Source organism: Nothoprocta perdicaria, unplaced genomic scaffold (assembly GCF_003342845.1).
Source record: "Nothoprocta perdicaria isolate Ctin4 unplaced genomic scaffold, notPer1 scaffold_76, whole genome shotgun sequence".
NCBI lineage: Eukaryota > Metazoa > Chordata > Aves > Tinamiformes > Tinamidae > Nothoprocta > Nothoprocta perdicaria.
In genome coordinates, this window is record NW_020456043.1 from 2,790,752 (window position 1) to 2,815,202 (window position 24,451).

At 48.4% G+C, this 24,451-nt stretch overlaps 1 protein-coding gene across 1 annotated transcript in view; it reads left to right on the forward strand.

The window, feature by feature from the left end:
• The window catches only part of MDGA2 (MAM domain containing glycosylphosphatidylinositol anchor 2), a 160,082-nt gene that overhangs the window by 75,609 nt on the left and 60,022 nt on the right, over window positions 1-24,451 (forward strand). The window contains exons 8-9 of the mRNA XM_026051505.1: window positions 4,287-4,616; window positions 12,005-12,298. Of these exons, the coding sequence (XP_025907290.1) occupies window positions 4,287-4,616; window positions 12,005-12,298 (624 nt within the window). The remainder of the gene's footprint in view (window positions 1-4,286; window positions 4,617-12,004; window positions 12,299-24,451) is intronic.

Below are 24,451 nucleotides of genomic sequence, written 5' to 3' on the forward strand. Positions count from 1 at the left end.
TGGAGTGCTTGAGACAACGCGGCTCTGCTGCCCGTGGCAAAGATAAAGGCTTTGTGGTAGGAACCTTCGCTTTGGCTTTATTGATTTGATGGAGGTAGACATATTAATGAAGACAAGGAGCGTTAGAGAAGAATTTCCATCAGCCTGTTTCTTCGGTAGCAATGACTTTTGATTTAGTGCACAGATCACTTTAAACTGGCCTTTCATTAAGCAGACTGGGGCGTGTAGGCTGCAGGAGCTGGGGTGTGCTGGTAGGGCAAGGGTTGCTCCGTGCATCCATTTGTGCGGCTCCTTGGAAAGCCTTTGGGATGGTGCTTCCCTAGCCTTTCTGAGCTGCTCGTTGTCCTCGCTGGCCACGCTCCCACTGCTGCCGAATCTGCTTGGAGTGCAGCGTCCAAGACGGAGCACGTCAGACCTCACTGCTGCCTTCCCAATGGGACATCAGCAATCTGCCTTGGAGCAGCCAGGCAGCGTGGTGGGACGTGGCCTTCGGCAGAGGAAGCCAGTGCTGCAGGGTCCTGTTCAGCTGGTGATCAGTGGTCCCCCAGCTTAAACACAGGTCTTTTATTGCTGAAGACCTGCATATTAGTCCATACTTGTCCTTGTTGTGCAGTTATGTATGTGCAGCRTTGTCCTACAGCAAAGCTCAGGTCACAGAAGCGATGCATCAAAGCTAACGACACAAGTTGAAATGTACTTTTCTTTCTGCTCTTTGATGTTTGGAACAGATGTTTTTAGGGAAGCATAAATAATTCAGGGTTACTGCAGCAGAGCGTTTCTTTGATGCTTTGACGATGCACGTGTGTGTTTGCCTTCAGCCACGGTGAGCCAAGGCACCCGAGCTCTTCCTTGGTTCTCAGTGACAGGATACAACTTCAGAAAGATCCTGTGTTAGCTGTGGAAAGCGCCAAGCCACGCACAGGTGCTTACACCACAGGTATCAAGTACATCCATTTTGCATGTTGAGCTATTATGTTTTGACTACTGGRTTTATATACTGAAATTCCGTGTTACAAAACTGGTGATCTTCATCTGGACATGTGAGCTGCTTCAGAGACTCCCACGGCTCAAAGCAGAATCAAAACAACTTGTTGTAAGAGATGGAAGAGGTTGAGTTTTTACTTCCCTCTACACATCTAGGGCTCACTGAAGACTAACAGTCTGGACACCAGTGTGCAAAGAGAGAAGTTGGTTTCTCAAGATTTCTTGGCAGATTAGGAAAAAGGCTTAGGTTTYCAAATTGCCAAGTCTGTTAGGAACTATCTGAAGCGTTTGCTTAAGTCTTTGCAGTGCAGGCTGGAGACTGAGCTTCTGGAGAGCAGCTCTATAGAGAGAGACCTAGGCCTCATTGTGGACGACAAGATGACCGTGAGGCAGCAGCACCTTCRTGGCCAAGAAGGCCAACGGGATCCTGGGGTGCATTAAGAAGAGCATCTCCAGCAGGTCGAGAGAGGTGATCATCCCCCTCTACTCAACCCTGGTGAGGCCACATCTGGAGACTGTGTCCAGTTCTGGGCTCCCCAGTACAAGAGGGATGTGGAGCTGCTGGAGAGAGTCCAGCGCAGGGCTACSAGGATGATCAGGGGCCTGGAACATCTGCCCTGTGAGCAAAGGCTGAGGGAGCTGGGYCTGTTCAGCCTGGAGAAGAGGAGGCTGAGGGGGGACCCGAGCAGTGTCTATAGATACCTCAAGGGAGGCAGTGAGGAGGAGGGGGCGGCCTCTTTGCAGTGGTGGACAGTGATAGGACTAGAGGAAAGGGCCACAAGCTGAGGCACCAAAAGTTCCACAGGAACTTAAGGAAACACTTCTTAATAGTGAGGGTGACAGAGCCCTGGCCCAGGCTGCCCAGGGAGGTTGTGCAGGATCCCTCTTTGGAGACCTTGAAAACCTGCCTGGACGCAGCCCTGTGCCCCGTGCTCTGGGTGACCCTGCGTGTGCAGGGGTTTGGACCAGATGGTCTCTAGAGGTCCCTTCCAACCTTAAGGATTCTAGGATTCCRTGAAGTCTCTGAATCCTTTGAATTGCATTCTTGTGAAGGCAGGATTGCTTTTCCCATCTGTGAGGCTCGAAGGAGATGAGGAACCCGGTGTGACTGAAGCAGGAGTTGATGATAAGCCTTGGCTTTCTTTACCCACTGCCTGCCTCGTATCTCTTTTCAAGGACCCCTGAATCAYCACAGCAATCATCTTTGTACCAAAAGATCACAGCAGTGACCTGCAGAGTTGATTCTCAGTCTTTTAAAGCAAGCAACCGGGGTCCACATTAACAGACTGGAACTTCTAGAGGACGAAGCTGGTTTTTGCAACTGACTTTCCAAACAAGCTGTCCCCATGGTGCTTTTTGTGCCTTATTATCCTTTGATATGGAAAAGAAGCTGAGGCAAAAGGCTTAATCCAAAGCACACAGAAGTCATGGGAGGGCCCGTCATTCACCGTGCTGAACTTTGGTTCAGAGCAATAGTCCTTTGCTTGTTATTTCTCTGCAGGCCACTGGTCTTAAAAATAAAGTCAAGAGTGTTTGCAAGCGGCGTGAGCGCGTGTGTGCGAGCAGGGGAGAAGCCCTGCAGGGGCTGGTAGCACTGAGCGCTCGGGAAGCCCCGTTGCTTTGCCCGAGCAGCGTGCGGCCGGAACGCCGGATCCCCAGCTGCGTCCCGGGGTCTTGGGAGGGGGATCTGGCTATTTAGCTATTGACCTTTATTTGAGAGAGTGGCACTGCTTGCATGCTCAGAAGCAAGGAGTATATTGGATGCTGAGCTCAAGAAACCCCCAAAACACGCTTCCAAAAGCCATGCAGGTTTTCTGCTTGGCTGCTTGTCAGGTGATGTTCTCTTCATTGGGAACAGGATAAAAGAAAATCGCCCTCTAGCCTTCGCAACACATTAAGGAGAACAATCGGAATTAGTTGAAGCCTTCAGCTTGATGCACATGGGTCGAAGCTCGCGAGGAATCCAGCTGCTGGGTCAAGGTTAAAGTGAGCAATTTGCACCGTTCTGCTGCTTAGTGTCGCCGCTGCTGCAGGCTGCACAAGCACAAACAGCAGCAAACACAGAAATGGTTTCATTTTTGTTTACCTGATCACATCATAGTTCTTGGGGGTCTCTTTGGAGAAAGACCGGCACTGTCCTGGCCGTAAGCTGGGTCTCGGGGTGCAGGTAGTGGCGCTCTGCACATCTGCTGGTGTTTTCTGGCACTGTGTTGATGACACTGTGAGGTCTCTGCTGGGGTACAGCCGTGAATGGCGTGCGTCTGAGACACCGTCCCCCTCATTGCCCTGTTTTCCCCCAGCTTCCTTCCCTGTTGTCCACTATATCTAACCCAGTATTTGTGGTTCTGGTGCACTTTAGCTTGGCCAGTCCTTCAAAGGAAGGAGAAACTGCTGAAATGAGCACTCAGAGCAATGCAGAAAATGTTTAGAAATAAAATTAGCTCTTTGAGGTCTTTAGCAAACAGTTCTGGCTGAAATGCACTTCTAGATTTGCCTATTATGGATTTTTTTTATTTTTCCATTATGCAAAGTATTAATATAATGTATTTACAGTTTGTGTATGCAGGCATTGTTTGATTCTTCTGTTCTCTACCAAAATGTCCAGTTTCTGTTTCAAAGTTATATCCTATGACACTACAAAGGGCACAGCACAGAGTTCGTTCTCTTGCGTTAGAACAGGTGTCAGTCCTGCTTGCGAAGGAAACAACGGCAGCTTTAACAGGGAGAGAGAGRTGCTGAATAAAGACCAGAACATTTTGGTGCAGATCTAATCTGAACACAGTTCAGGAAATTTTCAAGATCCACGGTATGTTCTTAAACCTCATTGACCACTTGTTTTCTTGAATATTCAGTCCGAGGGTCACCAAATTCCGTGGCGGCAGGGACGTTTGATTGATGTCTTTGTTTGCTCTGCTCCGAGTGCTCTGACAGCAGCGCGGGCGAGGAAGGGCTTGAGAATACCTCGAGAGAGGGGGGACAAACACTGAAGGTTTGCAGATTATGGTGGTTATTCTTCAGCTGTCAGCAGCTTAGCSTAATTTAAATCTGGTGGCTACTCCTGCTTTTCATTGCAGAAATGACAGGTACTTTAGCAGTGTATGCTACGTGGTGATGTTTCATTAGGATCTGATCCGGCAAGGAATTAACCTCTGTATGTGTGACATGGGATGTCTCTGTCTCTTTACACACGTTATTTGTAGACATGAGGCGAAGCGTGTGCATTGCTCTCTGCAAAGTGAGGTTATAAAGATACTGCCTTGGTGCTTTGTTAGACTAAACTTGGCTCTCTTTGCATGTTTCAGCCTTAAAAAAAGGTCGCTTTTGGATCACTCCTGACCCATATCACAAAGACGACAACATCCAGATTGGGCGTGAGGTGAAAATCTCCTGCCAGGTGGAGGCCGTCCCTTCTGAAGAGCTGACGTTCAGCTGGTTCAAAAACGGGCGTCCCCTGCGGAGCTCCGAGCGGATGGTCATCACACAGACTGACCCCGACGTCTCCCCTGGCACCACAAACCTGGACATCATTGACTTGAAATTCACTGACTTTGGGACGTACACATGTGTCGCGTCCCTGAAAGGAGGTGGGATATCCGATATCAGCATCGATGTCAACATCTCCAGCAGCACAGGTAAGGAGGCTAGCTCAGTGTCAGCTTTACTTCTTCGTAGCCAAGCAGTGGCTTTCCTTGACTCGTGAAAAAGAGGGGTGTACGTGTGGAAAACCAGGGGGATGTTACAGCAGAACTCAGCACCTTGATCTGCTGCTGAGGGCACCTCACTGAAGGGCAGAAGGCCAAACACATGACAGGGGATGCTCCATCCCAAGGAAGGCCAATGTTTAACCAGATAGACCCATTTCCATCCTCAGAAAAGCTGTTGGACCTAGAAAAGGGCTAAAAGCCCCTTGGCCTTTGTTTTGAACTTTCAGGCGTGAAAAATCAAGGATAAAGAGCTCACTGGAATTTATAAGGTATGGGCTGGATTTATGTTAATGCAGCAGGATCCATCCCGCTGCTTCCACTGTGCAGCAAGCACAGAGTGTGGAGGAAGCAGYTTGTTCTGAAGAGCACACGTTGCGTGTCGGCGATCCCTGCCATTCCCAACGAGCGAAATATCTTGGGTGCCTCTTCTGCTTGTTTCCAGATTGGCGACAGAGACGTCGCTCTCTGACGCAGTGAAATCCTAGCTGCTATTTTGACCAAAGATAAATGTCTTGTTGTGGCTCTGCAATGGGAACTCAGGAGTCATTTCTGCTTTGCTTTATCTCTTTTCGCATAGCTGGTTTGTAACCAATAGATTTCTTAGACTTTTCCCCCCAGCAGTGGGGTTTAATAACTGAGGCGATCYGTGTTTTTACTGTAATCCCAGAGCAGTAAAAGCCTATAGATTAGTAGAAAAGCATGTCTTTCAACAGAAGCATTTTGTTTGCATCTGTTATCCCATATTTGTTTTCTTACAAAATTTCGTTTTTGTTTTGCTTCCAAAGCAATGCCTGTATATCCAAGAAAAATCAATGATCTTCTTTCKCTTGCCTTAAAAAAATCAGTTTCCACTCAACTGTGTCCTACTAAAACTCATTATATATATATATAGATAGATATAGATATAGATATTTTAAATAAACCAGAAAATATATTTTGAATGYGGATTTTTTTCCTGCCACCACTATGTGCAACCAAGAAGAGGGTTGCTGGTTGTTTCTACGCTAAAAACACGTTTGTGCTTTCAGCATGTTGGTGTTTTCTGCTTGTTCTACAAAGTGCTGGCTTTTTGCTCGGCTTATGCTTGGCGTTTAGAAGTAAGACAACGCGGAACAAGAGCTTAGGAGAGCGTTCTGTAACAGGGCAAGARCGTGTTTAATGGGGAGCTCTGCCCTGTGCAGCAGGCGCGTTCACRTATGTGCGCTCTGCTCGGCGCTGGTTTGGGTGCCTCGGAGGCCGGGCTGCTGGCCCCGCGCCCGCTGGGTGCCACGTGGTGGGAGTGTGTCCTCACGTGCAGCTCCTCCAGTGGCGTGGCTGCTTGTGGTCATCTGGGGCGATACTTAAATGTCGTTCCACGCCACATGCGTGTGTTTAGAGGCTGCCAGTCTCGTGCCCGGTGATCAAACATCAAACGTGTGTGCAAGCTGAGGGGTGGCCCTTCACACACCAGCCCCCGAGCTCCCTGTGGTGGATGCTCTGCTGCAGGAGTGTCCTCTCGCAGGTCCAGCTCCACGTTTCCTCCAACGTGGATTTCTGGAGCCCTTGCCCGCTGCAAGGGCCGGCGTGATGGATGGCAAACACTACATTGCCTTCTTGCTGGGCTGCAATGGACGGTGACGYGTTGGGTGCTCATGCGTCTCCTGCCTGGAAAAAAGTCACCACTATATAACCCTTACTTGCTGGGGAATCACTTGGGAAATGGATGGGATTTATTGGAAGCATCCGTTAGCTGGCCAGACGTCTCAGCTTTTCGCAGCTGCTGCAGGCAGTGATGAAATACGTCAGCTCTTAAATTCACGGTCCCGTGACACTCAAGTAAAACAGAAAGAGGGGAGAAAGCCCAGCATTGGGCACAATGATCAGGTGTGAGCAGGTTGGAAAGAGGGAGTCAAGGGCGCGAGGGAACATGGCAGCATTTCGGCACACTTTGAGTTTGGCTGGTTTGTAGGGAATGTTTTTCCCTTGATGCTCTATACTCTTATCAGGAGAGGCATAAATTTATGTCTTGTGTTCATGTCCTTTTATAAAGGAACCTGGTGTAATCCTGGCTCTCCTCCTGCCATATCTCAGTAAAGTAGGTCAGGTAAGAGTGGAAATGAAGACTCAAATACTGCAGCTTTGCCCTGTAAGAGCCCAGCACCCATACGCCAACACTGGACAAATACTGTGGAAAGGCAGGATGAATGTCCCGAGTGGTGGGCGGGGGACTCGGAGGGCAAGAGATGTTAAGACAGCAACAAAAAGCAGAGAAATATGCTTGTGCCAACCAGAAAATAGAACTGAATCAGAAAAACGTGTTAGTCTTTGCATGTGATCTTTTTCTCTGCCTTGAATATATTCAAAGCAGGAAGAAATGGTGCTTAAGGCACCTGTTTGTTGTGTTGTGTTCAGCGTGRGTCCCTCCACCACCTTTATCTCCTGAAAATTAGTGTCAGGGCAGGACGAGGTGCAACATCTGTCACCCCTGCCTTACTCTGCCCTCGCCTTCCCCCGGAGGCAGCGAGGTGCTGCGGAGCCGTCTCTTCTTTAGGTTTGTTTTATGTCATTTGGGGGCTCTGACTGGAAATTAGACGGGCCTGATGGAAGAAATAACACGTGGTCTGGAGGAGGCAGCCGTGTCCCTTCCCGACTCAGAGTCACTTCTGCTGACCTGACTGGCTTCTGCGCAAGGAAGAGGAAATGTAAAAAACAAATGTATATTGGGCCATGCAGCCTCCCTACTGTACAATGAGAGTCATAAACCAATCAGCTATCTGTTAGATAAGGAATTCATTAAAGTCCAGGCTGAAGTATTAGATCGTGTGGCCTTGATCTGCTCATGAAGGATGTGTCCTCTGCTCAACCCCTTCTTGCTTTGATGATGCATAAAAGAGATCTGCRCTGCAGTTCTAAGTGCTGGTTAAAATCCCGGTTCCCTCTCGTTGCATAATGAAAAAAATGCTTTCTGTGAGATAATTAGCCATCCAATTAAGATATTTGTAAACCTTAAGCGTTGTCCAGAGCGATCATTTACAGACAACCTTGAGAAMATACAGGGTGCTACAAGCAAATAGGCCGACATTTCATTATGGCAGTAAATTGACTATTTCTGTGAGCCATTATCTACGAGTTTATCTTTGAAAGGAATAGGTGAACAGAAGGGACAGATAAATGCTGGATTTCTCTAAAAAGCTTTTCTTTTATAGTTCTATTTTAGTACTTAATGTGCAGAGATTTTTCTTTTTAATTTTATCTCTGRGAGCTGCTGTCCCTTCCCGTAGCTCTGTCGACACCGGTGGCCAAGCAATTTGGCTCCGTGCTGTGGTTGGGAGAGGACGAGGGTTGTCCCGCAGGCTCCGGGCAGCCCTTGGCTCCTCCTGGACCTCCAGCTACTCCAAAATACAGCCGTTCACTGCACGGTCACGTTAGCTCTGTTTTCCAGGAGCAGACACCTTGGTTCAGGGCTGCACATTATGGAAGCTCTTTATTCCCCTCCAGAGAGGAGAAGAGAAGAGCTCCTCGTTGCACATCCTCATGGAGCATCTCGGCACGACTCCCGAGGGACTGCTGAAAACTCATTTGGCTAATTTGCTGCTGACTCTGTCTGTTCTAGGTGGAAAATTTGTGCCACTTCAGGATTTAACGGCAGAGCTAAGTACTAATTCAGAAATTACCGTTGAAATGGATCTCTTGAAAACCTTGCCGTGAAATTGGGGATTGCTGTTCACGTCTTTACCTGCAATTAGAAGGGGTTTGTGCCCAAGAAAACTTGGGTCATGGAGTTCTCTTTTCTCCCTCGTGTTCTTCATGCAGGACAGTGCCCAGGCAACTGTCCCRGGGGAAAGAGCATGTCCTTACAGGGCTCTTGGTTTGCGCTCCATATGAGTGACCAGATGGTTGTTGATGGTGCTGGAAGGCTGAAATTTGCCATTTCTTGAAATCAGTTGCTCTTCTGGCTAGGTCAGCAGTTCTTCTTGTGTTTTTTCCCTTCCTCAGCTCCAGAGTGCCTTTCAGCAYGTGCTTCCTCATTTTTCCAAACATTTCTTTTTGAAAGAAATACACTGGCTAAATGAGCTTGCTCAAATACATTTTGTACATCATCTTGCCTTCCTACACAAGTAGCTACCACAGCTCCTTGCTCCTGGTCACCTCTGTCTTACAAGTCTCCTCCATCACATAAGAGTGTGAATTATGAGCAGGGATTGAAACCCATGTTTCAGGCTGGGGATATTTAATTTGAGAGATTCAGATCTTCATATTCATAAGCACTAGGGAGAGAAGATCCCAAATAACTTAGTATCTGTTAATATCTTAACCTTGCTGATTCTTCGGTATTCGTTGTCAGGAATGGTTTTAAATTCCTTAAACAATGTGACTTCCAACACCTCTTCTGGCAGATTATCTCTGAGTAATCTCCAGCATGGATTACTTCTTGATAGGCAGCTCAAACATTGCTTAACTTTATCCTATAATTACTAGTTATTACATTAGTCCGTCTTAAGCATTCCAGTCTCCCTCCTGGAATGGTTCTGTCATCCGTCCTCCTCTGAGCCAGCGGCCTCCCCATCGCAGCTTGGATGGCACATTCAGTGGTTCGGAGTCATCAGGGTCTTCCTTTTTGCCTTTTTTAAAGCACATGCTAAAACATGGAAATGCCAGCAACCCCTGCTTCAACTTGGCCACCTGCAATGCCCAGGATTTTCTTGAAAAGACCTCTGGAGTCAAGCTGCCTTCTCCATACATACCTTGAACTTTTGATCAGAACTTTGTCCATCTGATGCTGTTGCCTTCTGCCTGTTTGAGTGATTTCTACATAGCGTACGTGGAAGTGGGCAGGGCCATGCCATGAAGATGAGCGCTGATGTGATACCTGGAGTCTCGTGCACCGGGTTCTGCTCCCAGCTGTGCCTGGCCTGCAGCGCTTCACAGACCTCCTCCGAGCTCCCAATGGCCTTCTCTGCCGAGAAGCAGAGTCCCCTTGTCCGTGCTGAGCTCAGCAATACGTGAAGGGCTTCCAGTTTCCAAACATCTTGTCTAAAACTAGCGTGGGTATCCCCTCTCTGCACGCTGTGTTGGAGACATATAAATTCTGTGTAAATGGAGATGCTTAGTATAGCCTGAGAAASAGAAGAGAAGTAAATGCAATCTTTCATGAAGCAATCTGAAAAGGAAGGATGGCGCTGGAARAGCAGGGCCTGCTGCTGAGCGGAGCGGACGTTTTGGTCCTCAAGTGGCAGCCCCGCTCTTGGGGAAACAGATTTTGGTGCTTAGAGTATTAACTTCTCTCTATTTTTCTTTTCTTCTTTATTTTTAATCCACTGGCTGCGGGAATAAGCTCGTGTTTGTTGTTTCAGATGTGGCTGCTTTATTATTCTGCACGAGCACGAACAGGCTTGACCTTTATTTGTGGCTGGCTCCGTAGCTGGTCCTGCACAAGCCAGGCTGGTGCCTCAGCCCCTCCCCATGAGGTCTTGGGTCGTCAGGGGGGAAGGAGAAATTAAAACGGGTATTTTCTCTATTTCTGTGGCTCACACACTCTCTTTCTCTTTTTTTTCCCCCACTTCCAGTAACGAGGATATGATGAACACAATAACCCCTAGTAGCACAGGGGTTGGCTTGCAACATGACAGACACCGGTTGTGTTGCTAAACGCCCCTGGAGAAGATGAGTCAGGTTATTTGAAGGTATCTCTCCATCGCAGGTCCTGATAGGGCCTATCTTATCACGCTGCCTGCAGACCTCCCGTCTGCAGCCCTTATCTTGGCAGTGTGGAGTTTTTGTGCTGCTATCTCTGTTTTTCCAACCGGGAACGGAGTTACGGGGAGGATGAGTGACTTGCTCGCAGTTGCACATGKAGCAACTACAGGACCATGCTGCAGTATCTGTGTTTCAAAGCCCTCTGTCTTTCCTCTTGAAGGTACAAGTGTCCATGGGAATCCATAGTCTTTATGAGTTTTCTCCTCCTACGAGTCACAGTTTGCCCTGAGTGTCCTCATTTCCGAATCTGCCCTGCCTCCACGCACAGATCCCGTGGCTTTGGTAGTCTCTGGTGTGTGGGGCATTTCTGCAGCCTCACAGTCCTCATGGTCCTCTCATGGCTTCATGATGCCTCAGATAGAGGTCTGTGTAACCTCTGCCCTTCTTCCCTCTACTTCCATCTCATGAACGTGGTGAATTCATCCATCTGCTCTTGCTAGATCAACGTGGCAAGCCTAGTGCAGGAATCTCTTGAGCCAGAGAACATTGTAGGTATCTGGAGAAAATTACCCGTCCTCACCCCGATCTGTTTGTCTCCCGTGGCCGTTTCAAGTGCTGGTGGTGCTTGTTTCCTGGAGCAGGAGCGTGGTCTTGCAGCGAGCGGCCCTTGTAGCGCCAGGACCCGTCGGTGGTGACGGCTGGATAAGTGCCTCGCAGCCGTGTGTTCCTCAAAGCTCTTGCTCTCCTTTCCTCTGCCCATTCCGCAGGATGTAGCTGCAAGCAGCCTTGCTGGACGTGCTTGTTGGTTGATCCGTGAGGCTCGTGGTGAAGCATTGCTTTTGGTTCCAAGAAGCACGGCTGATAGAAGAGCTCCCCTGGAAGTACTGCAGGGGAGATGTGTTGTTTTGGGGGAAAAGTGGAAAAAGCTTCAAAATTGACTCTAAATGTATCTAGGTATGGTGGGAAGGGAGCACTCCCTGACCAGGTGCACCGARCATGGTGACCGCACCAGACATGCGACCGCAGCAGTTCCTGCTCCATGGGGCCTCCAGCTCCTGTGGGAAACAGGTGCACACAGGCTCCTTCCCCATCCATTCACCTGCATTTCTGCAGAAAAATYACCATTTTAATAGAGCTCCTGTGATAGGAACACGATAGCTGCGTTTTGGTTTCGGTTTATGGATTTTTGAGATGATTTGTGATCAGACTGGTCCTTCCACAGCGCCTGGCTCTTGTGAGCTTGATAAAATTGACAGACGGTCTGGTATTAAAAAGACAAAAAAATAGATTCTAGTGCCAGACACACGTGAAAAAGGAAAGCCCTAACTTGTGGTGATAAAGTGCTAGCCATGACCTGTGGTCGAATGAGCTGCTGTCTGGTGGGAGTCCCACACGAGCACTTCAAAGCGGCGCCGCGAGGCAAGCGAGTTTCCTAGCCAGGGCTATAAAATCGTATTTTAACCCCTGCAAGCAGCTGACCACTTCATCTCATAAACATAGTGACGTGTAATTGTATTGCTCTATGGACGTATAATATTTCTTGATCTATAATAATGTCTTAACAAGGCAGAAAGCCGCTGGACGTCTCCGCAGTGCTAATTATTGAACTCTCTCTGTTCTTTCTCCTTTGCAATGGGAAGTGCCACCCAATCTGACTGTTCCTCAGGAGAAGTCTCCGCTGGTCGCGCGCGAGGGAGACACCATCGAGCTGCAGTGCCAGGTGACGGGGAAGCCCAAGCCCATCATCCTGTGGTCGCGAGCCGACAAGGAGGTGGCGATGCCGGACGGCTCCATGCAGTCGGAGAGCTACGACGGGACCCTGCGCGTCGTCAACGTGTCCAGGGACATGACGGGGACGTACCGCTGCCAGACCAGCCAGTACAACGGCTTCAACGTGAAGCCCAGAGAAGCTCTGGTGCAGCTCATCGTGCAGTGTAAGTACCCCCCCGGTTTTCCTTGCGTGTGGTTTTGCTGAGGGGAAAAAAAGAAGTCGATTTATTTCCCTCCTAAACACACAGCAGCAAGAATCTTATGGTTGTTACATTTTGGATGCTATGCTGTATGGCTCCCCGAATTCATGATTTTCATGTAAATGCAGACGTAAAAATGACATAGGAGTCCCATTTATATTAAAGAAGTGTGAGGCAATCATTATTTTCCCAGTTCCCAGCTCTAAATTTTCAGGCATAGGAACAAGTGCGCAAGGTAGGAGGACACATTTCTATAAATATGGATCTGATCCTGATCTCATTTGTTGATACTGTGTAAACAAACTGGAAAAAAAATGAGAGCGAGACCTGCTGCATCTTAGCTGATCTGTATACAGATCTGCAGCATGGTCTGTGCTGGTTCTGGTATGAACTGTCAGCCGCACTTGCGGGAGGGAAAAAATAAGGGGAAATCAGTTATTTTGGAAACGCTCATGGGAGGACCAAGCCTGGTCTGCTGTGGTTTATGCAAGACTTGTGCAGCCTTATTTATTGCAGTTTCAGGTGCCCAGTCAGCCTGTTGTGGGCAATTTTGCCTCCTGGGTTCAACCGGTCTGACCTCATCGGAGGCCTCCAGGGACGCGATGCTGCAGGATGCACTGCTGTTGTTAATAATTAGCTGGACTGGGTGTTTTTCATTGGGTGACACACGGGGTTGCTGGGCGGCCGGGCTGGCAGGGCGGCGTTGAGGGCGATGGAGCTGGTGGCAGGGCCCTTCCCAGAGCCCTGGGCCTTCATCCATGGTAGGGCTGCATCATCCCCCCCTCCCGGTTTCTAGGTGCTTCACTGACATATCGAAATGACGAGCAGAGCTGACCTTGGCAGATCCTGAGATCACGGCAGTGGGTCTCGTAAGGTGCAAAGAAGAAAGCTGCTGCTTTTCCTTTTTCTGTCACTAATTTGGTGTGAGAACTGTAAGAGCTTTTTTTTTTTTTTCTAGGTACTTGGGTCTTCCATTGTAGCCATTTAGTTTATGTTCTGCTTTTGTCGGAATACATGATCTTTTCTGTGTGTCGTGCAGAGACCCACACGATTGCCATAGCATCCTGCTTGTGGCTGCGTGGAGGATGAGCGTGTGGATGACGGGACGTTCTTCTAGGAATTTGGCTCATGTACAGATAGGCTTGTGGAAGGTGGTCTGGATAAAGTGAGAGCTCCAGGGGAGTCCTCTGAAGGCAAATCCACTCCAGGAGCTACAAGGAGCAAGGACATGTAGGTTGTCCTCCCCTCTCCGTCTTTGACAGATCAATTTTAAGATTTTCTCRTCTTATTTCCTGGGAACATTCCAAGAAAGCCCCGTTTCACACATTTTCAGACAGTAACTTGCTTTTTCCTCTGCAGTCCTCAGAAGCTGGGTGATACAGGCAGGGTAAGAGCTCAGAAGCTCTCCTAGCATTGCCCTGAGGCCACCTATGGTGTCCCCCATGCTTTGCCCTGCAAGACTTGATTTCCGAGTCTCCGGAAGCCATAGAAGCTCTTCCGTTAATCCAGTGAGCTCAGCATCATTGGTGCTGCCAYCCAGAGGGACCTGGACAGGCTGGAGAGTTGGGCAGAGAGGAACCTCATGAGGTTCAATAARGACAAGTGCAGGGTCTGCACCTGGGGAGGAATAACCCCAGGCATCAGTACAGATTAGGGGTCGACCTGCTGGARAGCASCTCCACRGAGMGGGACCTGGGAGTCCTGGTTGACACCAAGTTAACCATGAGTGAGCAGTGTGCCCTCGTGGCCAAGAAGGCCAATGGCATCCTGGCCTGCATCAGGAGGAGTGTTGCCAGCAGGTCAAGGGAGGGGATCCTGCCCCTCTACTCAGCTCTGGTGAGGCCAAACCTGGAGCATTGGGGGCAGCTCTGGGCTCCCCAGTATAAAAGGGACATGGAGCTCCTAGAGAGGGTCAAGCAGAGGGCAACAAAGATGATTAAGGGACTGGAACATCTCTCGTATGAGGAGAGACTGAGTTGGGCCTGTTCAGCCTGGGGAAGGATGAGAGCGGATCTGATCAATATGTACCATGGGTGGGAAGGGTGAATGTAGGGTGGAAGGGGCCAAGCTCTTCTCAGTGGTGACTAGATGATTCCTAGAAGTCCCTTCCAACCTCAATCATTCTTTAATTCTGTGATTATTTGTTCCTGGATCCCTTTCAGTGCTGTTAAATAGCTGATGTTATTTCCTTCACGTGGGTGGTAAATGTTTTGGATCAGATGTCTGAGTCTGAGGCCAGGAGGTTGTCAGGGGATTGTGTGGACATCCTCCAGCCCCATCTTGTGCTCTGAACGCACTGGGTTAACTGCTCCTGCTCCCATGGGTGCTGGCAGCTACGAGCACCAGGTAGCTGGGCTGGATTGCTTAGATTGCCATTATTTTACTGTAGTGTTGAAGGAAAAAGCCAGGGATGTATGTACAGATATTTTAAGCACCACATTATACACAGCAGTTCGTGTATTCTGAAAGAGATCAGAGACGCGACTTGAAAATGGTTATAATAAGCAGGAGTATAATGGGTATTTACAGGAGCTTTTTCTTTAATCTGTCCTTGTTCGGATTTCTACTCGCTTTATTCAGATGCTAGCAAGTGACAATTTGAAGATAAATGGACAAAACAGGTATTATGTAGTGCTGTGATTATTTCTTCTTGTGGGAGAAGAGCATGTGCGTTCCCATTGACTTCAGTCTTGTTTCTTAATTGGCATAGCGTTTATTTAGTTGTTACAAAAATCACTTCTTTTGAGCAACTTCGTAATATTTGCTTTGGAGATGCTGCTGTAAGCCATAAACAGGGATAGCTATTTAATGAAACTCTTTGATTTATGGAACAACTCGTTGATTTGGCTGTGGCTGCGGCRCGAGCAGCTGCCCCGCTAGCCGGGCRCGAGGTTGGAAGGGACCCCYAGGGATCCCCCAKCSCAGCCCCTGCTCCCGCAGGGACACCCAGAGCACGGGGCACCCRGGCGCATCCMGGCGCCTTGGGAAGATCTGCAGAGCAGGAGCCTCCGCAGCCTCCCTGGGCAGCCTGGGCCAGGGCTCGGGCACCCTCACACCAAACAAGTTCTTCCTCACGGCCACACGGAGCTGCCTGGGCTTCACCTTGTCCCCACTGCCCCTTGTCCTGGCACTGGCCACCACCCAGAAGAGCTTGGCCCCTTCCTCCCTACTTTCCCCCCTCGTGTACTTATACATGTTGATCAGATCTCCTCTCAGCCTTCTCTTCTCCAGAGAAAAGGGCCCCAGCTCGCTCAGTCTCTCCTCGTAGGAGARGTTCTCCAGTCCCTTCATCATCTTGGTTGCCCTCTGCTGGACCCATTCTAGAAGCTCCACGTCCCTCCGGTCCTGGGGCGCCCGGTGTTGCTGCCGAGCTAATGCTCCAGGTCACATCCTCCAGTTCAAACTTAGTGCCGAGGGTGGATGCGGCGCTGAGGACGTGTTAGCTGCGAACCTTGCCAGGTGGAGCGCAGGAGGTTGCCTTGCCTCGCCTCTCGCCTTCCCTTTGCTCCCACGCTCTGTGACACTGGCATGCCACACTGCCGGTGCCCGAGGAAACGGGCCGTTTTCTGGGCTTTTTGTTGCAGTTTGGGGTTGAACCACAGCCTGGGCTGTCCATGTTAGGTATTTGCCACCGATATTGGGGAGCAGGTGTCCGTGCGGGGCCAGGGCTGGGCGCCCTGCAGCCCCGCGCACCCTGGGCCGCTTTCCCATGTGCAAATCGTAGTTGATTAAAACCCGAAATAAATAAGCACCTGCACACGGTGCCCCGCTTCCACACTTGAGAGAGAAAACCGCCTGCGGGCCCCACGAAATCCAAGGATCTCATCGTGTACCCAGCGAGCGCTGGCAGCGACAAGGACACGGCCGTTTTTCACTACAGATATTGCTGTGTCTGAGCTCGCATTTTATGYGATTTGACTTTGGTGCTACATAAAATACTGTTTGTAACCAAAACTCTTATCCAGATGCATCAGTCTCCAAGTACTTGTAAAACCCTTAAAACACCCAGTGTATTTTGAGGTACCTTGGTTGGCAGAAGAATGGCCAACCAGCTCTTGATACTTGGAGTTCTCCTTTCAGGTTGAGTTCAGGCTCATCTACCCCATCCTTCTCTGTAATAAATTATAAACAACTAATGAAGTCACAGCAAACCGGAGCGTTCTTTAGGGATTATATTTGTAATAGAACAGAGCTGATTAGTAAGAAATATGAGGCTGAATTATGAAATCCGGAGCGTTAGTTCTGGTTTCACCTCAGCGTGGGAGAGTTCAGCACTGCGTCCTCTCAATTTCTACTCTGGGCAGTATTTGCAGCTGAAGATGGAAAAAAAAGATGTTCCCTTCTGCTTTAGATAGGGAATTTGGCAACTCAGACATGTCTGTTCTCTGAGATCAGTATCTGCCAATTCATATTCATGATCATACTTTTTTTTCCGCTGTTGTGGTTGAGGATTTGGATGGAAGAACCCGATGAATATTCAGGAGAGCAGTTATACACCCCCTTCCCGAACTCGTTGCCTTGTTGCTTCCCAGTTCTTCCTTTGTAGGTCACTGACTAAGTGTTGTCCTCCACTTATAGCACTTGGGTTTGATTTAGGCTACTTGAAGTGGGAGAAAACGTAGAGACAAAAAAAGCAGAATGTTTCTATGCCATTCTTTTTTTTTTTAAGCATAGAAATTAATAAATGCCCTTAAAAACATTAAAACTTTAAAATACACCTTGCTCCCATTTGTTTTTATCACATCAGTTTGCTTTCTGCAATTGCTTTCTCCATCCTGCTGCTGTGAGAATGTGTTGCAGAAATGCTGAACCCCTCCTTTGCAATTTTTGCCCATATATAAATATACATTTTTTTAAATGTATGATACAGATGCAATTAACAGTCACGTGCTGCCTATATGAGCTTAAAGATCCAGCCTTCTCCTTGGCAATATATTCAGGCGGTCCTGGCAGCATCACYGTCAACCTCTGTCCTTGGATTTAACCTCTGGGAAGAGTTTCCAGGTCTTTGCTTCCTAGACGAGGAGTTTCCCATAATGCTCTCTCAGGGCTGTTACTTAAAACAGCAATTCAACAAATCTTCTCAAAAATCCTCCGAGAAAGATCCCCGTGAACAATTTTGGCATGGTGAATAAACAATTACAACTCTGTATGTGATTTATCCCTACGTAGCAAGGGAGGAAAAATACATGGCGTTAATTGATGGCTTCATCAGCAAAGCAAAATACTAGGAGCTCCACGACATTTAGCAAGGTCAAGAGCAATGTGTGTCTAGTGACCTGGAGAGGTAATGAATATGCAAACATGGAAAATTGTGAATGTGAATGAGATCACCTCATTTTTTTTTCTTTTTTAGTTATAAAAGTGTGATCACTGGGAGAAGCAACTCGGATGCTCCTTTTCCTTATTAGAAATTCCAAAAGACAGTGCAGCTGTCCCGGCTCTGCGTTTTGAGCCCCCTGCCCTCCCGCCCAGGCCTCTCTCAGTAACTGAAGATCCTCTGCACAGGGCTCTCATTCTTGCTGTAGAAAGCACACRTGATGTCCGGGCCCAAACCTGGGCTTTGGCCAGTGCCAGTGCGTGAGGAAGTTAAAGCGACCAGTGGGAAGGTAAATCAGCCTAATTAGGTTGGCCATTTASCTCATTTTTTTCCTCAGTTTCAACTGAGGAAGATATTAAGCTAATATATTTACGTTTTTTGCCCTCTATTTCTGGGAAGACTTTTTTCTCACAATTAAAACGTGCATTTTTAACTAACATTGCAATTACAAGCGAGGCMCTGAAAGGTTTGTGTTGTGGAGATGGACGGACGTGGGTACCTGATCTTGTTGTGTGCAGTGCACATTTTTGTTGCATGATCCTTTACTTTGCTCCATGAAAGATTCCTCTCCAGAGCTGTCCCACACTTGTGTGTTTGACTTTGTGACTTTGCAGCAGGCTCGCAGAGGAGAGTTTTTAGGGTAATAGATATACATTTTTGCAGTGTTTTGGTGCTCTGCTGGTGCACGCTGGCACCAGGGGGATCCCGTTTCCTCACCGGCTGAGGGTGAAGCTGGTAGTAGTGTTCCCCATCCCGGGATTTCCCATGCTCTGCTTAGTCGGAAGCCTTCTGCATAGCAAAAGGGAAACTGCACAGTCTTTGTTTATGGCTGTGTTGGTAAATAAGGAGTTTGGAGACTAAACAAAGAGGACCCTCAGCCTGCCTTTCTTTAGGGGGAATTTCTGTCTCAAGGTAGATCAGGCTCTTGAAAACATATCCCAGACATTCACAATTCACATAAATTCTCCCTTTTCCAGGSTACTTCATAGCTATACTGCTCATTGATACCTTTTCTTATCAATATAGCCATCTTTATCCTCTCCTCTTTTAATCTACTGCTTCCCTGAAGGTGTAGCAGCTTGTTCAGGTTTATTTTATCATTCACAGTGATTATTTACACAATAATATGTTTATTTACACAGTTTCTCCTCTTCAGTCTGTTAGTAACAACTCGTAACATACAYCTACCCTCACGTACTTGTTTAGGGCAAGGAGGACTTCCCCATGGAGGGGTAGAGGCCAGAGCAAGGCCTGCTCTTGCTTCAAAGGAGATGGCAGAGGACCGAGCCCCCAAACCAGGGAGGATGGTTTTTCTTCTTGAAGGCTCTGCTTAACATTGGGAAGGTCAACAGATGCGGTTTCTTTTATAATAAGTTTTGTAATGGCAATTATGGTGTGTTTCAGCGTACRGAGTAAAATCGTGCCGAGCACTTTCATCTGTGAGGAAGCCTTTTATTTATTGAATGAGCTCRTTAGATGTGTTTTGCCTGGATTGTCTCTGGTGCCCTCAACAAACGCCTTTGTATTTCGGGAGCCAGAGGGAAAACATACGCATTGTGTACATCATCCTGATTTAACTCTTTTGGGGTGGAGGGGAGTGACAGATTATTAGTTGTTGTCAACCTTTTCAAAGCCAAACTCCCTAACTCTTGATACAGAAAACTGCTGTTGTACAGAGACAACTTTGTAAGATAATGTTAGGACAAAGAGCATTTCTGCAGGGCTGGGTACATGGGCCTTCATGGCAGTAACAGGATGTCTGTGGCTCTCGTGCCCTGCTGAGAAGTGACCATTCTAAACCAGCCCCACTGGGTTCCTCAGAGAGCTTGGCCAAAAGTGGTGAGGCTCTTCAGCAGCTGAGCGCGCACAGGCTCCGTGTGCTCTGTTCCAGCTCTACCCCTCACTTCTCTYGAGTTTCACACCTCTCTCGTTATAGTTTAAGCCTGCTGCTCTCTGCCTAGTCTTCAGTGGGGGTTGAGAGCGTTCCATCCTCTTTCAGTTGCTTCTTAGGTAGCTTGTTCTCATGTCTGCCTTCAGGCTTCTCTAAACTCAGTGGACCTCTCTCTTGCAGCTGTGGCTCCTAGGTGTGCTCCACACTACCATTTTCACACGCGCTCTCTTAAGTTAGTCCATAGCTCTCTTAAGGTGCTGCTCTGAAGCCTGGGCATGGTTTCATGTCTGCTGCTGCGAGGCCGAGGAGGAGCACGACGGCCCTGCAGCCCTGCTCCTCAGCGCAGGCCCCTGGCTCAGGACACGGCTGCTTTAATCTCTGCTCGTGGTCCCCTGCAAAGCCAGGGTGCTTCTGCAGCCACCCAGCAGTCTCCTGCGCTTCCTTGTGCAGCTCCTTGTCCTTTGCTCAGCATCCAACGTGGGAAGGCCTGGGTCCTGCTCTACGGCCACCTTTGGTGACCAGTGAGCGTGGCTGACCGTGTCATGCCCCGTTGTTCTCAGGTGTCCCCCCAACACCGTCACGCTTCCCAGGCTGGCTCATGGCAATGTGGGAATACCAGAGGGGTGGTGTAGGCCAAGAGGCAGCCGTTTCTCCCTCTCTCTTACGCTGCTGCTGAAGGAAATTAGATTCTTTTGACATGATTTGCTGTTGACAAATCTCTGGTGACAGTTACTTATCTCAGTGTTATCTTTCAAGTGCTTGCAAATTATGTGGTGGTTTGTTTCGAGGTGTTCTTGGGAGTTGAGATGAAGGCGTGTGGGCAGGTCCAGCCCCGCTCCCGCACCCTGCGCCTCGAGGTCGGTGCTGTGCTGGCCACTGCACAGGTTCTGTTTCCTTCTTTCTCCCCGGTTCAAAAAGATTTGGGTGGTTCTTTTGGGCTGATGTTTGTTTCGTGCCCCTCCTTGTGTGGGGGAAAAAAAAAAATACATCCACTTGATGTTTTTCTAAGCTGATTCCTTCCCGCTGGGGTGAATTGTGTTTGACAGCTGAGAAGGGGCAGCCCTTTTAGAAAATCATCCAAGCGCTTGGCTCTTCCGTATCAAATAGTGCTCGAATGACGTGGCTCCTGAACTCCGTCGGAATAAATCCATCTTTTTAATTAACTGCAGAGGAAATGCTGGCGTTGCATAATGCTGCCAGGAAAAGGCAAGCGAGCCAAGGGTCGGGTTCCCGCGTGCCCGTCTTGGTGCGGCTCCGGGCCGGCTCCCGCTCTCCCCATGCAGGGACGGGCCCTGTAGCCTCGGGACCCTCTGCCCTTGCAGCGCCGTGCAGCTCAGCGTCGCGTTAGCCGCGGCACCCGCTGGTCACAGTCGCTGTATCCCACGTCCCTGCAAATGTGTTTGCCTGCACATCACTGTCAGAAGGGCTGTTGGCCTAAGCAGGCTCTCACAGAAGAGATCTCTCCAACCCCGGCCTCTCAAGAGAGGCCCTTAATTGCGATGCCAAGGTCAGTTCACTTATGAGTCTTACTTATCACTTCTGATTTGAGTCCTAGCTTTTCCTCTTAAATCATGCACTGATTAAAATTTACTTGCTTCTTTCACAACGCCTGGAAGGCCCCAAGTTGGAGACTTCTCAGGCACAGATTGTTGAAGCACCAGATCGTCAGTACCTGACTTGGCAGGCCCTGGAGATGCTAATCAAAGACGATCCAGCATCTCCCTCCTTGCTCCCATCCGTCCCGCTTCTTGAGGCTCTTCACGGTGTTGGGATCTCCTGCACGCAAGGTCCAGGCTGAGCGTGTGCCCAATTAATTGTGCTTTCCTTCATGGAGACCTTAGTGGTGACTGTCCGAGCTGGAAATTCTTCTGTCGAGGGCCATGTTACCACATACAGCCCACACGACAATTAGCCAACCAATTTCCTCTCCTCATTACTCTTGTTAAGGCCTCTGAGAATAAAGCCACAGATTTTATTCACAAGTCTCTTAGATGCTGGTGCTGGGTTTTGAACAGCAAGACTCAACATGAATGAGGCCACACTGGTGTGAGCTTTATTTATTGTACAGTTGCTGTTTGCAGTTTTGTTAGGAAAGCAAACTGTGTCCTGTTTGCAATGGATTAGAGGGGAGAGGAGGCAGAAGTACTTTATAAAAAGCTCAGATGTCCCCAGAGGCCTCTTAAGTTCTGGATTTATCTGGTTCTAAATTTGTTCCTGAAGTTTTTTTGGTTTTTTTTTTTTTTTTGTCTGCCCGTTATTTAGTGCATCCACAATTGTCCTTTAGACCAGAAGATTTATGTCTGAAAAGAAGAAAGTTACAGAAATCCTGCATGGAAAAAGCATCCTGTTTAATTTAATATCATCAACCTCAAATGAGTGTTTTAAGCCGCTTGCTGCTGCAGTGGTGCATGCTTTCAAGTCACAAAAGCTGTATTTCTGAGTGATGAACACAGCGTCAGCTCCATTGATTTTGGTGTTTTGCCCACTTAAGCCAGAAGGGAATTTGGTGCTTTGTCAAAAGTTGAATTAATATTTGCTTTATAAAAATTAATTTGAATCCTAGTTAGTCTTCTGCCTTGCATGTAAATGAGGCTAAGTATTACCAGCCCTATGATTCAGCTTGAAATACTACTTGATTTCTTAATTTCTGATTGCATTAATTTGGATGTGAGAGCCAGTTTGTTGTTGTACTTGAGTTTGACCAGAATTAATTTGTTGGTCAAAAAAATAAAGATTTAGAACCAGAAAAAAAAAGGGGCAGTCTGACTTTCTCCTGCTTGCGCTCCCTACAAGCAGGTCCCATCGCTTGTGAGATGCAGAGCTCCTGGCAAGCTCCTTGACCCTGTCCTTAGCACTGTGTTCCCTACACCCGGTTTGCTGAACCCCATGGAGCCAGGAGCAGACGGTGACTCGTGGAGCTGGATGCGTTTGTGTTTTGTTTAAGCAAAACTAAGACCCTTTGACTGCTAATATTCATCTCGTCTCTTTGAGACGCTCCTTCAAGCCCACGAGGATTTGATCTTGGACCACGACATGGATGTGCTGGAGCCCATAGGAAGCACGTTGACCTCCAGGCATTGCAAAGGCAAATTAGAAAAGAAACWGTCTTACTAAATGAATTACAGAAAAGCATAAGAAACCTTTTCCCTGGGTTATGTCATCCAAGCCGTGGTGGACAGTGGCATGGAACAAATCTGTGCACATCCAGCATATCTCCCTAATCCCCTATTCCTGCCCCTTCCTGTGAGCTCGGACAGCTTTGTTTCTGAAAATTGGTAATTAATGGCTTATCTGTTCTTAGACAAATCATGCAGAATGGTTGCTGTGACAGGCCTCATAATGTTATGGCCCTTGGGATTTTGCATAGTCTGGGACCAGTCGTTCATAATGTCTCCTCCTTGAAACGAAATTTTAATAGTTGTATGTTTTTTTTTCACTTTTTATAAAGGAGGAAATTAGCAGCTTATGGCTACTCCGAGGGCCTTCTTGATTTTCTTTTCAAATCAAGAAGGGTTTCTCAGAAAAAAAAACTAGCTGTGGCTGGTGTGTAATCAGTTCCCATCAAACTGAAATTCAACAGTGTGTCTTACTGATTGCTTATAGCTAAAAATATGAGTTGTTCCTCGTCACGTCATAGAGCTCAGTCCGTGTGCCAGGGCCTACAGCACACGTGTGCACGGCAGCGGCTCCCTCATCCTCCTTCATCTGCAAGGCCGACCTCAAGGGAGCAAAACTGCCAACAGAAAACACAACCCAAGGAAAAGGGGGGTAAACTGCAACGTAGCTCTGCTGCGGAGAGGTCATGTAAGAAAAGTGAGTGATTTCACCTTGTTGCAATAACTGCATTTTGAGGCGAAGGAGGTGCAAATCCATTTGTATTAACTTTTAAACCTTATGTTTTACATATCTGGTTACAAAAATGACTTCATGTGCACCTAATGGGAAAGTGAGAGGTGCCTAAGGCTCTGGCTCGGAGCAGGGCAGCACCAGGCAGTGTTTAAACGGGAATATTACTCAGAAGGAAAGAGCTGCTCAAGGAGCCGTCCTGGAGACGGCTGTGTTGCCTGTGACGTGGCTTGTGCCTGGGCTCCAAACGCAGCACGCAGAGCAGGGCTTGATGATGCAGGAAAGCTTGTCTTGTTTCGTCCTCCCRGGGAAGGGCCGAGAGGTGGCCCTGCTCCGACGGGCTCAGCAGCGGGAGGSATCGGTCACCTGGAGCTCTAATGCACAGTGATGGTACAGAAATAGGGAGAGGCAATCTGGCCATAAATGCATGTAGGTTTGCAATTAGAGGAGTTTTTTAATGATGACAGCAGTAAGATTTATCAGCTATATTTTACAGCCTGATTGGCTCYGGTGGCTGGGCAGAGGACTCGGTCACTCGGTCACTCAACGTGCCTTGATGTGTCAGTAAAGCTTGCTTATATCATTTAAACAGGATAAACACCCTCGATAAAAGCCTATTCGCATCTTAGGATCCAGAAAGGTGACTTTTGCCCAGGTGTTTTTTCAGGACGATATCATAAGGCGCACACAATGTTTCAATGAATTAGCATCTCCGATACTTTCACATTTACCCAAACCATGCAGCAGCTCCTCTTTCAAGACGCAGCAACGTGTTAGAGCTGGGCACAATGCTGCAGAGCGGAGCGAGCTCGCCGAGGAGCGCTGCAGTTTGTTCCCCGCTTCCGTTGCAAGCCGTGCAAGCTGGTGTCTAATGCTCTCGCTGCCTGGCGAATGCATCGCCAGCAGGAGAGAGGGATGAGCTCGGTGAGTGGAGTAGCGGGAAAAGGAGAAGAAACCCAGGGCGGGCTGGCAGGATGCGCCGTGAGATTTGCCATGGCAGTGAGGCGGGATGAGCCCAAGCGGCAGCGCTGCCGTGCAGAGCTCCCAAACGTGCACAGCC